Here is a 15,400-nt window from a genome sequence, read left to right as displayed (position 1 = left end):
AGGGGTGCATGTTATTGCACGCAAGGTGGGGTAGATGAAAAAAAAAAAAGGCATACATGCTAAGATGCAGCATGGTTGCCTAGAAGCACAAGACCAAACAAGAGTCTGTTAATGAGCCTTTAATCTTACCTCTGTTGTAAAAAACAATAGAATGATCGTGTGCACTTCTTTTGTAAAACTTTTCTTTTTCACTGCACGATTATTCAGACATTTTCACAAACTCTTTATAGTCTAAAACACCAACCAGGAAATGCGTCCCGAGTGCTACTGTTATTTGCGAACCGATACAGAAAAAAAAAAAGAAGTGTTTACCTGTGAACGTTTGCTTCGTAGGTGGGCCTCAAGTTTTTCTAAGCCCTCTGGAGAAGCCAAGTTACACCAGCAGCCGAGGAAAGGCCAGTACTCATTCCAAGGCACCTTCATCTCCTTGGCAAGGCCACTGGAAGGCAGTCGCAGGGAAACATTTAAGAACAAGTGAAAGTTTTTGTAGGGTTAGTGTCTTCCGACTAAACTTATTTGATTTTAACCGTTACAGAGGATTGTGTGCAAAATCCATATCATACGAAAGTGCTACTAACAGATTTGTGGTCTATGTGACCCTGACCACTTTGCTGCATCAGCAATACCAAATTTAGTCTCTGGTTGCAAAAGTATATTAGTAGGTGCAGTAGATGCCAACCACAACCCTTCTCCACAAGAATCGCGAAGCAAACTTACCGGCCTATATACTCCAGCCCCTTCTCTAAGTCGGCGAATCGCATGTTCTCCATGGGCGAGAGCGGCTCTTTGATCCCTATGCTGCGCCGCTTCGGAGTCTTCCATTGGCGGTACATGGAATGGGCCTGGTGAAGGTTCAAAGGCACTCTCGGATATGCACACATAAAGAATGCCACCCAAGCATGCCGACACATTCTTACAGTCGTGGCAGTACACCAGGATAACAAAAGTTCTATCTTGGTGAATATTTTATATAAGACTGGGAGTAAGCTAATGGGCCTATAATTTTTCAATTCTTTAAGATCTCCCTTTTTGTGGATTAGTAGAATGTTGGCATTCTTCGAGTTCTCTGGGAACATTGAAGTCGATAGACAGTTCGTATAAAGGGCCGCTAGTTTTTCAAGCATTATGTCTCCTCCATCTATGATTTAATCGACTGTTATTCCATCTTCTACAGCCACTTTCCCCATTTCATGTCTTGCAAGCCCCTTCTAACCTCATCACTAATTATAGAAAGAGTCTTTGCAACCTGTTCATTACTGCTTCAAATTACTGCTCTCAAAGAACTCAGAGGAATATTAAAGGCAGGTGATCCAGAATGGTGTCACATGCACTGGTGAGGCTAAGAGTGCCTCAACAATAAATGCAAGTGGCCGATTTGTTTAATTTTCATTTAATACCTTTCAATGGCTCCGATGAAAACTTAATGGACATGCGAGAACTTTGCGGGCAGCTAGTGCGGAGGCCAAGCCGGTAAAGGCTCCAAAAGATAACCAGAAGGTGTCGGGACACAAATAAAGAAAGAGAGGGGAGGGGACACGTCAGCATCACAGAAACCAGCTGGATACAGGTAAATGTCCTGCAGAGGACAGAGGCTACAACTGTCACGCTTTTGCATGACTGTTGGGTGTTCCAAAAGCTTGCACTTGTTCAATTTGGGAATAGAAAGCTCAGAACATTTTTGAAAAAAAAAAAAAAAAGGATCCGAAAATTGCCTGCGTGTTACAATTGGACAGAAAATGCAAATTGCATTAATGGCTGTTAGCAACAGCCGCCTGTATTAATCCCATGGCATCAGCCTACCACCAGAGACAGCATCATCACCATTATCACGAGATGGCAAATAGTGGGCATGGAATAAGTTTTTGCATATGTTGGCAACAACGAAATGCAGCTTCCATTATGAAAGCTCATTCACAACTTTACACATTATTTCACATGCTAAGGTTGCTGCAATTAAGCTGCATAACATTTTTTTTCACCATTCTGGAGACGTGCACAAGTTGCAGAAAAAATTGAAAAGTGCTTAATCGAGGCATCGGCAACCATCTGGTTTGCGACTGTTGTGGAGGCATTTGAAAAAATATATATATATATATATATATATGTGGAACGTAAAATGCAATAAATCACACGGGGGATAGCACAAGACCCACAGACAGTGGTAGAGAGTGACACCGCTGGACATCGAGTGTAAATAAAGTGACATTCTATGAAGGTGACAGGCTTTAACTTTTTCCAGTTTCAACACTAAATATCTGCAGTTTTCTTTTTTTATGAAAGCTGGTGGACTTAGATTTGGGTGCACAGTGCGAGTGTTTTTTCCTGAAAGCATATTTAGCGCCAGCAAACAAGGACGGAAGCGAGACGACACCACAATGCGCTATTCACCATAGCACATTAAGGTGTCTCCCTTCCGTCCTTGTTTGCTGGCGCTAAATATGCTTTCAGTTTACCAACACGCCCAACAAATGGCAATGTTTTTTCCTTTCACTCTGAACCAATAAAAAGTGGGTGCACATTATAATGCGGTAACTGTGGTAAACTAATTATAACCCCACAAAACAGGGAATGAAGCGCAATCATACAGTACCTCAGTCGGAGACATTGGTCCTGCAGTGGCCATGATAGTAAGTGAGGTGTCACGCGGGCTAGTCACAGGACTACCATGCATGGGCGACGCATTGGGTGAGAATGGCTCCCCGACTGTCGGTGTCATTGAGTTGTCCTCGGACCGCAGCACTGGCACAAACAGGCGTTCTGCCAAATTTAGGAAAGCAAGAGAAAGGCAAAATGATTGATTTATTGACTCACAGCATTTAACAGTAACTTGCGATTCGCTGATGATATTGCCTTGCTTAGTAACTCAGGGGACCAACTGCAATGCATGCTCAGTGACCTGGAGAGGCAAAGCCGAAGGGTGGGTCTAAAAATTAATCTGCAGAAAACTAAAGTAATGTTTAACAGTCTCGGAAGGGAACAGCAGTTTACAATAGGTAGTGAGGCACTGGAAGTGGTAAGGGAATACATCTACTTAGGAGAGGTAGTGACTGCGGACTCGGATCATGAAACTGAAATAATCAGCAGAATAAGAATGGGCTGGGGTGCGTTTGGCAAGCATTCTCAGATCATGAACAGCAGGTTGCAATTATCCCTCAAGAGAAAAGTTTATAACAGCTGTGTCTTACCAGTACTCACGTACGGGGCAGAAACCTGGAGGCTTACGAAAAGGGTTCTACTTAAATTGAGGACAACGCAACGAGCTATGGAAAGAAGAATGATAGGTGTAACGTTCAGGGATAAGAAAAGAGCAGATTGGGTGAGGGAACAAACGCGAGTTAATGATATCTTAGTCGAAATCAAGAAAAAGAAATGGGCATGGGCAGGACACGTAATGAGGAGGGAAGATAACCGATGGTCATTAAGAGTTACGGAATGGATTCCAAGGGAAGGAAAGCGCAGCAGAGGGCGGCAGAAAGTTAGGTGGGCGGATGAGATTAAGAAGTTTGCAGGGACAACATGGCCACCATTAGTACATGCCTGGGGTAGTTGGAGAAGTATGGGAGAGGCCTTTGCCCTGCAGTGGGCATAACCAGGCTGATGATGATGATTTAACACACCAAAGCTGAACTAAAACCATGAGAGACACTACACATGAAGAGCTCCAGAATAATTTTGATCACCTACGTTCCTTTATGTGCATCTAAATCCAAGTAAAGCGGAACCCCATTATTATGTCGCAAGCTTTTCCGTTATTCCGGCCGCTAGGTCCCCCTTTCGCAGTCCCAACCTAAATCCAACCGACTCCCATGTATTATATTCACCTTTGATACGTCGTCATTCTGTGATGTTCCCAAATTGTATTTGGTGTTGCGTATGTATACAGTGCAACAAGCTACCAAAGCTTCTAGAAACATCAAGAGAAAATGCAAGAAACAATTTACAGAGCAGCTGGTGAAGACTTTGCAAAGTAACAGACGTGTGCATGTTTAATACCTACTAAGAACCAAGCACAGGGCTACATTTATTTTAGGGGCAGTAGAGGTGCATAATGGGCGGTTATCTTTAGTCAGCTTTGCTGCACTAAAGCCGTGTCATGCAGTGAGGCGTAAGCAAAATATTGCAGTGGATAATGGCCACTGTCATGGAAAATTGTATGTGTCCCTTAATTACACATGCGTGCACGCGCTGTTCCCGGTTGCAGTACACGTGCCAAGATGTCTAATAACTGCACTGCCAGCTATTGAGTTGTTTCTGACATTACTGTGGCGATTTGCAGCATTCCTAAAAGCAGCCTTCTAATCTTTTTTCCGTGGTCCCTTGAAAGACTAGGTTCTACTATACAAAAACAATTTTGCATCTTGCCTTCATCAAAATGCAGCCTCCATGGCTGGGAATCATACCCACGACTTCATGGTTAGAAGCAGAATGCCATAATGAGTCAGTGCAAGAGAAGCTGACTAAAGAGATACTAAAGGCATCAGGACAGGGTTCCAGACCTCAATTGTGCAACTCTTTGCGCTATTCATCTTGTAGAAAGGAGGTATTGCGCAAAAACACGCGGACAACAGAAGTGCACAGGATGCGTGCAGGGGACTGCGCGCGTCCTGTCCACTTCTACGCCTGTTGTCTGTGTGTTTCTAACGCAATAACCCCTTTATACCAGATGAACAACCACCAACTAGCCCAACTTGCCATTCTACTGTTTGTTCTGTAGAAAATTGCAAGTCATTAGCAGAGGAAAGCACAACCAAAGGCTAATTTTCTGCTTTTATGTTCGTTTCACACACAAACTCTGGCTGAGATGACAGCACTGAAGCCTTGCCACGAGAGTACAAGATTGTGCTTGCAGGCTGTGCGATTGGAAGTGGCAGCAAATGAAATACCAGGGACAAGAGAGGAAGTGGAACTCCATGCACCACTGCAGATGAGCCCATTCACAAGAACAGACCCACATTTGATAGGCTGCTGTATATGCTGAAACATCATGGTGCTGGTGCCCCTTCACAAATTGGTCTGTCTCTTATCCCTGACGCATTTTACAGTGGTAGTTATGGTTGCCAGATTTCGCAGTGCTTTGCAGAAGCTTGAAAAATTATTACGGTGGGATGCTCCTTAGACAGTACTCGCAACTACTAATGTGTAAATAAAATATGCAATTAGGCTTGGTGAGGGGCCCATTGAAAGAATACTGATGAGAGATACATTTACGGCTACCATCACATTCTCCTGGACTAGTTTAGCCAATCAACGTGAAGTGAGTTATCTTGCCAAGAGTGATTGGTCAAGAATGTGGCCCCTATGAAAGCAGTTGGACTCAATATTTTGATGGTGTCACATCTAGACTGAGCTCAAATCTCCAACAGAGCAAGCAGAATGAAACACTGAGCCTGTTCATAGAATTATGCGATGCTGCATTTGGAGCTCAATTTGGAGCTGTCCAGAAGGGGCCAGAATGGTAAATGCACAAAAACTGTCAAATGAACGTAAGCTTGCCTTCAAACAATGAGTCCATCCTCTTCTTCAAGTCTGCAGTTGCAGATGGCAGCCGGTCACAAATAATCTGGAACAGACAGAACAGATTAGCAGACGAAGTCGAATTGAAAAAAGGAATCTGAAGAACATGAATTGGATATACAGGGTGTCCCAGTCAACTTTAGCCAGAGTTACATTATCTTTTTTTTCGTTCTACATAATTACATAATTAGTCGTAATTATTTAATCAACTCTAATGTTATAATTAAATGAAAAATGTCAATGAGAAAATTGCAGAAAGTGCTTGAAATCTTTTTTTATTATAATGTTATCATCAATGTTACATCTGTGCCTCTATACATGATGTGCTCACAGTACAAGATTCATCTTGCTCAATGTTGTAGCCTCACCGCCAAAATGCGGCCCATCATTTTAGGTAGTAGTAAACTTGCCATGATGAATGTAGCACATTTTGGAATTGCCACAGTGATTGGCAGTTGTTGAGCTTGAAACATGCAATGAAGATCAACAAGAGGCTCAATGTATTGCATGCAAAGAGCGTGTCCCTTGTGTCATCTTTATTAATATATTTATTTATTTAATTTACACGTGTGAATTAGAGCAGTCTCCAGCTCTCTAGAGTCCATAAGTCTTTCTTAGCATTATGAGTAAAAAAAAGGGAAAAAAGAGAAAATGTGGGGACAGGGCTGGGTGGAAGTCACATGAGTCGACCCAGAAATTACTGCGACCCCATGACACTTACCTACATATACTCTAATGTAAGTACATTGCAAGAGCTGTTCTATAAAATGCAACCAAATGTCTACAGTTTATTACCTTAATGGTGAACTTCTACAGTGTGCAGTTAAGCAGTACTGACCTGGCGTGGTGTTTGTCCTTCCTTATTGAGCCTGTTTCGATCACACTCTGGCAATGCTACAAGGAGCTCGACTGCTTCATAGCAGCCAAACTTGCTGGCAAAGTGAAGCGGTGTCTCACAACGCTGAAACAGAAAGAGCTGTTAGACTCCCCCTATAGATTCCTATGGTAACGCTTGGAGAACAGTGAACTTTACGACGGGAAGATTTAGGTCTTTATTCTTTATAAGAAATCTTTATTCTTCGAGTTACGGTGCTGAAAACTTGTAGGCATGCAATTTTATGTGCTTACCTTGAATACCAAGTCCATTTTTGTTTGTCTCATTTGGCAGTAACTTTATGCTAGTTTGCTTACTTTCCAGAGAATCTTATGAAAAAGTTGTTTCTCACATTTAGCTAAACAGGGCATCAATGCTTCTGCACGATTCAAGGAATCCAAAAAGACCCACAATGCTCTGCCTATCTAGAACAGGAGTAGAGAGACTTTGAAGTTAATGCTGAGAAAAATGCTTTTCTGAAACAGTTGCAAGACCAAGCAGGAGAGACAAGAACAAGAGTTGCAAAAACTTTGAATCTCGAAGCACAGGGATACTGTGCGGCCAATCAGTTCTATGAAAGCCAACAAAAATGAGGATTCATTAAAAGGACAATGATCATTCCCCCAGAAAGGGAATGAGTTTTATGAAAATTTTGCCCGACATAACCAAATCATGATAACTTTCCGGCAGTGTTTCAAGTTGATGATTAATTCGACCTCACTCTCCAATCCACTAGCCCCCTGGTTAGCTCAGATGGTAAAGCGACCACCTCAGAAAGGTGTTGGTCCTGGGTGTGATCAACAGAACAGGTAAATTTTTTTCTTGAAGTGCAAAGCTTTTTTCCTGACCAAGTGGTATGAGTTTCCTTTGTGGCTTTCTGCTACAGTGACGTGGAGGATAGTTTTCTTTTTTGTGAACCTGCCTCAACTTTGTGGACTTTCACAGCACTAGAACCGATTTTCCAGAAACTGGCAGTGATGCAGTTCCACAAATACTTGGCTATAATGCGAAAACAGAACACTCATGTGATGTCATGGTCATCTGAACACACTAGTGCATTCTAGCCAGAATTCCAGCTCACTCCAGCCAGAATGTTTTCTACATTACCAATTGCCAAAATTAAAACAAGTGACTAATAGTCACTTATTTATCCGTTATCCTTGCAGGGTTGGCATCACCATTGTCACTATGGTGATGCCAACCCTTCAAGGATAACAGTTGGCAGTGCCCCCAGATTTTCATACACATTACTTCATTTACTATAACCTATGTAGATCAAGGTCACACTAATTCTGGTGTCTGCTTGCACGACTTTGATACAGGTAGTAGCAGCATAGTTTCACAAAAGCACATATTGTGCCAGCCTAGACAATTAAAGTGAACTGCAACAAAGTTTTTGATGACGTAAAAAGCCCAGCTTAAAATAGTAGACAGAGTAGCCTCAGAGAAAAATTTCACGTTTTAAGTACAATTTGAAGAGTCACAAAAAGCTCACAAAGATTGCTGTTTTTGACATTGAAACTGCAAAATAAAAGTGTTCGTGAGAGAGAGAGAGAGAGAGAGAGAGAGAGAGAGAGAGAGAGATTGAGAAGTAGAACACACACAAATAAAGTAACACTGCCATTACGGCTTACTGCAAGTGGTTAGGACTTTCAGACTGACTCCAACCAAATAAGTGAACTACATTTGCCCAACTTTTTGGAGCCCATTCCGCTCCTTCTTCAGGGAGTATTTTTCGGGGGTGGCGGTGCGTTGCTTTTAAAGGGACCTTTGTAAAAAGGAGGGGAGAGTGTGGAAGGTGGGGAGACACTTGACAGACGGGAAGGGGGGCGAAAGTGGGGATGGCTGCAGCGGTGCTGGTCGACTCGGATGACCGACGCTAGGGGAGCTCGACACGTGAGAGTGCCGTTGACGGAAGATGGGGAGCATCGGGGGGCGCAGACGTTTTGGTGTTGGTGACCTCATGCGGGGATCTACCTGGCTGGGCGTTCTTTCCTTCTTTAAGTCATGTCACCAAGGCCATGGATGTACACAGATGGTAGGTTGCCCTTCACACGGTTTATGTTACCTCCCGTATTCTGAATGTGCCATGACTCCTGTAGTAGCCTTTTCCGCGAGTTTGTCTCTGTTTGAAAGATTTGGGTTTCTTGGAAAGCAATTTTGTGGTCAGCGTCTTCAGAATGTTCGCCGACGACGCTGTGTATTCAGTTGAATGTTCCGATGTCATTCTCATGTTGTCCGGTTCTTTCTTTTCGATTTTTGGTTTCCCTGATGTACGACGCCGGACAGTTGGCACAGCTGATCTTGTAGACGACGGCTTGAGATTTTTGTTTTGGTGGACGATCTTCTGGTTTAGGGAGGATATTGAAGGTGTTTTATCAGTTTGTGTGCAACTCTGAGGGTTTCATTTTTCAACATTCGGCTGAGAGCATCACTGGTACCTTTGAAGTGTGGGATGGACACTTGTTTCTGGGGTAGGGGAGAAGTCAACAGTTGAAAGTCCAGTAGTTTGTTTCTTCCTTATTGTTGTCGGGTTGTTTTTCAGGTGAGGTCCTCTGTGTAGCCATTCCTTTTAAGTTTGTGGAAAACCATTCTCTTTTCTTTCTTTTGATCTGATTCCGAAGAGGAATGAGTTTCAACTCCTTTGAATAAAGAATTTACAACAGACGCCTTGTGGTTTGCCGGATGGTTGGATACGAAGTAAAGGTAGTGGCCTGTGTGGGCTGATTTGTGGTAGACTGAAAATTTTAGAATGCTGTCTGTTCATGTTTTCAACTTGCTGTCTTCACGATGCAGAAGCAATCATCCACGTACCTGAGGAAAACTTTTGGTTTCAGGGAAGAGGTACTCAGAGCTTTTTCCTCAATATTCTCCACAGTCAAATTAGCCATGGCATCGGAAATTGAGGCTCCCATGGAAGTTCCTTCAACCTGCCTGTAGTAGCTGCCTCGGAAGGTTAAGTAGGTACTGGACAGGCACAGCTCAAGAAGGCGGCAGATCTCGTCTACACTCAAGGGGGTTCTTTCATTGAGTGTATTGTCACAATTCAGGGCATCCCTAGTTGCGGAAATAGCCAACTTACTGGGTACTCTGGTAAACAGAGAGACCACATCAAAAGAAACTAGGCATTTATCATCTTCGATACATACCTTTGATGCGAATTTGATGAAATTCTTGGAGTCGCACATGTGAGATGCTGTCCTTCCAGTGAGTGGCTATATAACCTGGTGCAAATATATGGATAGTGATTGCAGTGGGGAACACGAAATGTCTACGATTGGTCGTAAGGAGATTCCAGGTTTATGGAGTTTTGCCAAGTCATAAAAAGCTGGGGTGGATCCGTTCCTACACATTAATTTTAGGTTGAGATTTCGAGAATTTAGGTGGCTGGGGAATATTTCAACCAGTGTCTTATTCAGCACCGACTGGGTTCTCAGGGTGGAGTCTTTCTTTAGTTTCTCGTAGTCTTAGCTGTTAAGTAGGGCGAACGCCTTTTCCTCATAGTCCTGTACATTCAAAACAACGGTTGAGTTCCCCTTGTGCGCTCGTAGGACTACAATGCTTGTATCTTCTTTCAGTATTCTCGGTGCTCTTATTTCATCAGAACACAAGTTTCGTTCTCTTCTGCGGTTGTTATTTGACCTTATTACGCTGATTGCTTTCAGCCTGACCTGTTCCCACACTTTGGGGTACAGTTGCTGGATGCCGCTCTCTAGGACGGCGATCATCTTGGGGAGGGATAGGTTATCTGTGGTAACATTGAATTTGTGACCTTTTGCCAGAATTGGTTTCTTCAGTCGTGAACTTCCTCGATGATAAACTGGTTACTGTGTGTTTGTTTAACACTCCTGATTTCTCGGTTTTGTTGATTAGGGAAGAGATTATCTTCTTCTGCATTTCATGGTGTTTCATTTCCTCCGAGGACGCGATGGCCTTTGCAAACGAATCAATTGACAAAAAGAGATGGGGTACCTGGTGTTCGAGCTGTCTTCTGGCTAAAAACGTGTCAACTTCTTTCTTCCGAATCGCTGTGTGGCACTCGTGAATCTGCACTGCCACCAATCTTTGCTGGGCCTTGTTAATGATGTCCCGGCCTTCTGGTGTGTTGATCGGTTGGCGTAGCTGGAGACTTCGTGGCACGATGTTTTTGTCTTTGCATTTCTGGGTGAAGTTTAGGCGAGTCTTGAAGACGGATATTCCCTTCATGGCTTTTATATAGTTCTTTAAGTTGCACTGCCTCTAGTCTAAAGTCTGCACGTATAGACTTGAAGCTAAACATTTCGACATTTCTGAAAGTCCTAATAAATTTCCCAACCAGACAGGTGATTCTGTTGAAAAGTTTAGCTTCAAGCTGAAAGTGGTGTATGACAGAATAGGCAGCTTCTTGGCATGACCCTTGAGGTTACGCAGTGGCCACGATTGCCCTCAGCATGATGAAAAATCCCAGTGGCGACGAGCTGGAACTTGGGTCATAGCCATTTAGAGGCTGGCAATAAAAAAATTGTACGATTACCAGGCTTGGGTCTTTGTCAAAATTATTTCATTGGTATATAGTTCTCATTTATAACCAATTTAGCAAAAGTGAAATCTCATTGCCAGTTGCCCTACACTATACGTTTTTCTTTGTAAAGTATGAGCCAGATAGGCCATTGCAGTTCATACCATAGATGACGCTGTGCGTTCAAAAGAATACAGAAACAACGGCTGTAGAAGAAAAGCGCCGTCTCACCCCTTTGTCTGGCGTGTTCAGGTACAGGTCAAGAAGAAACACCTTGCGCCGATTCCTCACATCGATGCTGTCATCGGGGTAGAGCAGCTCGAGAAAGTGTGCATCCTGCAGAGTGTCCAGCAGCAACTGCACCAGTGCGGGCTGCCGCTTGGCACAGGCAACGTGCAGGGCATTGTACCGGTATCCTTCCTGCACACAATGCATTTATTCCAGCAGATGAACATCTGCACTACATTGACTGCATACAGAAGTCCAGATCATTTTCAAGGGGCGATTGTGGACAGGATGAAATCAAGAAGGGGGTGGGCAGCGAATCTTTCTGTGATGCCCAAGCCCAGATTTAACAGACAAAGAGTGCTTAGTTTATTCCGCAACAAAGGTACTACAGTGCCACAGCAGTGAACATGCCATAAAAATAATAGCGAACTGCTGGTAATGCAGTTGCATTGCCTGCATTCGTGTGTTCATGCTACACAGTGTAAGAAAGCACTTTCACTTCACTTGACTGCCATATCAGTGGTCCACCCAGAGGCCATATTTTTAAGGGAAACTTTTTTAGTCTTTTTCCCACTTTGTGGCTGCTAGCTGCAGCTATCTGGCCAATCATACAACTTGGACACTGAAAAAGTGAAACTGGGCACGTAGCACTGGGTATGCAAAGATTCTTGGACAGGCTCCCAGAATGGTTATGTGCCACTGGGTAGGTGCCGAAACAGACACCTCCCTATTCCTATAGAAAGCTAAATTGTATCAGAAGCACATGAAAGAAAAGGAGCACCTGCAGGATGGTCGGAGTGTCGCCGCTTCCAACAAGGTAGCGAGGATTGGACCAGACGTTTTGTCTGAAGAAGTTGGCATCTCCAGCTTCAATGGCTTTGCGGAGCTGAACAAGGTCTTGGCTTTTTGGAGCTCTGTAGTTGCTGCTCTTCTCTCCAACAAGTGCCACTGAAAGAAGTAGAAGAAAAGCACATCTCCATATGGCAGAAAACTGGGGCATTCAGCAGGCCTTCATGGCAGAAAGTAAACAGAACACACAGAAGAGCTCCCCAATCTTCTGTTTCATTTGCATGTTCTACATGCAATTTCTGCCATGATTTTTCAACAGGCATGCACGGACAGCGTCGGGAAGGCACACCCTCATGAAGGAAGTTAGGATAAAGGTCAAAGTATTCATGAAACAAGGGGTGGGCGGAAGGAGGGAAATTGAATAGGCACCTTTCATAATTGTAAAGCTAGCTTTCCTGCGAGGCAGTTGGCCCAACCAATGGTGACACAGTAATTTTTAAGACAGTATGTACAAGCCCTGTTTTCTTGTATCACAGCACGGAAAATGTAGACATGGCTCTCGTGATGAAATTATTCACAAGGGAGAAGAATCCACAGGAGCACATAGCACGGTGACCTTCATTTTAACAATGGCCAGTGTGCCATTAGTTGGGCAAATTTGCTTGCTTTGTTGGCTGCCATTTGTGTGTGTGTGCACGTGTGTGTGTGTGTGTGTGTGTGTGTGTGCGCGTGCGTGCGTGCGTGTGCGCGCGCGTCATAGCCAACTAGCTGGGAATACCAATGAGCACAGTAGCTGGTGTCCACCTTGAAAAAGCACATAAGTGTTGTGAAAACTTACAAGGTAGAGGAAGTTTCACAAAAGGGAAAAATTGTCCACTCAAGAGTAGGAAAAGCTAAAAAGGGACTGCACAAGGATTTTTCTGTTTTGGGGGAAGGGGAAAGTACGAAATGATTCTGAATTCTTGTTGAAGGTGCAGGGGGAAATATTGGGGGTCAATCCAAACCCCCACCCCCTTCCCTGTAGAGGGATCCTCGGTGTCAAAAGAAACGCACACAGCTTCCTCAAAGATTGTAACTGCGCAGGCATGGAAATAGAACTGGGAACACCACCTTTCCTGGACTGTTGCTCCAAGTATGCTGACAAGGAAAGAATTTTCCTCAAACTGTAAAACATTCTAAGGAACATGTACAGGACTTCTCTGTACCTTCGCAATGCTTTAGGATCCATGACAACTTTTTTCTTTCCTAAAACTGGTACAGCACAACATAAAAGGAAGAAACAAGCCGAGCCGGCCAGATTTCATCCACGCTGCCTTTCTCGAATTTCATAAACAGAATCCCTGGCTGCCTACCTGTTGTGGAGTCGGGTGCGTCTGTGCTTTCCACGGCTGTCACTGCTGGCTGAACGCTAAATGCTGCAGCTTCCTCCCTGGAGCTAAATGCCTTAAACCGAGCTCCCCGGTACTTCTTGACACAGCGTAATGCCAGGGTGCGGTCAACAAAAACCAAGGGCAACTCTGCACAAAAGAAGGAAATTGATCGTCACAGCCCAACTGCTTGAAATTTTTTTTTTAATTCCTCGTAATGAAAGCAAAATAAAGACGTGCGTTTAGTAACTTAGCCCACTGATCCGACTAGGTGGCGCAGCATAATTTCACGCCGCCAGAAAAGATAAAATAAAGAAAGCCAGCTTGTTCTCAAGTTATTTTTCAAGGGATATCTTTTAGACATACGCGGGAAGGGCAACACTGCACAAGAGAAAATTGATCGTCACAGCACAACTGCATGAATTTTTTTTTTTTAATCCCTCGTAATGAAAGAAAAATAGAGACATGCGTTTAGTAACTTAGCACACTGATCCGACTTGGTGGCGCAGCACATGTCCGCGCCGCCAGAAAAGATAAAGTAAAGAAGCTACCTTCCTTTCAAGTTATTTTTCAAGGGATATCTTTTAGACATATGCGGGAGGGAAAGGGGAAGGCAGGCTGCGACGAGCAATGTCTGCTAACGGTGTACGAGGCCGGACTGTCCGGCGAACGCCAGAAGACTAGTACTAGGGACGCGGGACAGTATTCTAGACCGCACACCTGTCGGATCCACTCCTCACGAATAAACAGAAGGCCGCGCCTTTACACTCACCATCGTCATCGCAGGGAGTCATGCCGGCGCCCAGGGCTACGCCGAAGTACGCCACCGGCGCGGCCGCATCCCTCGACGACAGCTTAGATGCGGTGTCGGACGAAAGAGGGGCGACGGTGGCAGTGCCATCCGCTGTCAAACTGCCTTCGGCTTCGTCTTCTTTCGTGGTGCCCATTGCGAATACCATGGCGGGCACAAAGTACAACCGTACAACTTCTATGACATCGCCACCCTCCGCGAAAGTGACATGTCTGTACCAGGCCACAGGTGCAGTTGTCATGCGTCAAAAGCACAGCATTCAACAATTAGCACGGCGTCACAACTTAAAAAAAAATATGAGATGATCACTGTACTTTTGCTTTTCAGTGCAACGGCAGAAGCAACGTCCTTCAGTCGCCTAAAACAAACTTCCCTTCACACAAAACACGTCTGGCTGGCATAAATGAAGGAGCTGTCACGCCACTAGATGTTTCCAATTACACACAAAAGCAAATTGTGTAGGTTTGTTTCGAGCAATGCAACGGTCGGCAGTGGCAGCTAGAAAAACCTGTCTAGCGAAGCTAGTTCAAAACAAGAGAATACCCACACGAGCGCGGTCAAGGCTAAGGTTTAAGGAAGTGGAGTGAAGAAATGAATCGTAAAATACCTGTGGTAGGCATTACATGCAAGGACAGATCAACAGCAAGCCCTCCACAATTATCCGGGTCAATCATAGAATTCGTCTTGAATAGAGCACGGTTCGCGTAGCGCACTCACAACACAATATTAAATATGGCAGTATGCATTGCTGTTGAAGCCTGGCCGTATTGTAGCATGTTTTTAAAAAAGTTCATTTAAGGCAAGCTACTTCGACAATATATAATTTTTGTAGCACATGTAAACCCAAACACTGCTTTAACAAATGCCAGCTAGTTTGACGTTACAATGTGTACACCGAAAAGGCAGCTAAGTGAAGCGGCGCTGGCGGCGTAGTGCAGCTAAGTTTGAAGGTTGCCGCGAGTTGGGCTATAGGCACTCGGCCAACGCGGCCAAAGAACTAAATGCCATTCCATGGGTGCGCCAACAAATAATGCATCCTAAAGTAAGTTTGCCTTCACTAGTGTTACGATGCCCGGGACAATCAGAACTAAATACAGCCCTCCACAACTGCATAGTACCATTATGTAGCGTGCTTTAGCAGACGACATAGTAGACGGTTGCTCGTCGTCCATGACCGCACTCTAAAGAAGAGTTTACACCCTTTGAGTCGTATCTTGCCGCTCAACGATAAAACGTCATCTGTCTTGTCCGCATTTCCTTTCTTTAACGCTGCGCGCCCGGTACTTCCCAGTAACGAACGGCATGCGTGTTATCAACAT

At 44.2% G+C, this 15,400-nt stretch overlaps 1 protein-coding gene across 2 annotated transcripts in view; it reads right to left on the bottom strand.

Moving 5' to 3' along the window:
• Nucleotides 1-14,815, bottom strand: part of Ankle2 (ankyrin repeat and LEM domain-containing protein 2) — a 39,013-nt gene extending 24,198 nt beyond the window's left edge. For both annotated transcript variants that reach the window (XM_050183994.3, XM_072287783.1), the window contains exons 1-10: nucleotides 14,689-14,815; nucleotides 14,043-14,293; nucleotides 13,256-13,420; nucleotides 11,896-12,062; nucleotides 11,118-11,306; nucleotides 6,353-6,475; nucleotides 5,494-5,560; nucleotides 2,591-2,757; nucleotides 718-842; nucleotides 313-439 (exon numbers count right to left, since the gene is read on the bottom strand). In XM_050183994.3, the coding sequence (XP_050039951.2) occupies nucleotides 313-439; nucleotides 718-842; nucleotides 2,591-2,757; nucleotides 5,494-5,560; nucleotides 6,353-6,475; nucleotides 11,118-11,306; nucleotides 11,896-12,062; nucleotides 13,256-13,420; nucleotides 14,043-14,229 (1,317 nt within the window). In that variant the 5' untranslated portion in view covers nucleotides 14,230-14,293; nucleotides 14,689-14,815. The remainder of the gene's footprint in view (nucleotides 1-312; nucleotides 440-717; nucleotides 843-2,590; nucleotides 2,758-5,493; nucleotides 5,561-6,352; nucleotides 6,476-11,117; nucleotides 11,307-11,895; nucleotides 12,063-13,255; nucleotides 13,421-14,042; nucleotides 14,294-14,688) is intronic.
• Between the last annotated feature and the right edge of the window lie 585 nt (nucleotides 14,816-15,400).

Source organism: Dermacentor andersoni, chromosome 4 (assembly GCF_023375885.2).
Source record: "Dermacentor andersoni chromosome 4, qqDerAnde1_hic_scaffold, whole genome shotgun sequence".
In the NCBI taxonomy this organism is placed as follows: Eukaryota; Metazoa; Arthropoda; class Arachnida; order Ixodida; family Ixodidae; genus Dermacentor; species Dermacentor andersoni.
This window is presented reverse-complemented; position numbering and strand designations above follow the sequence as displayed.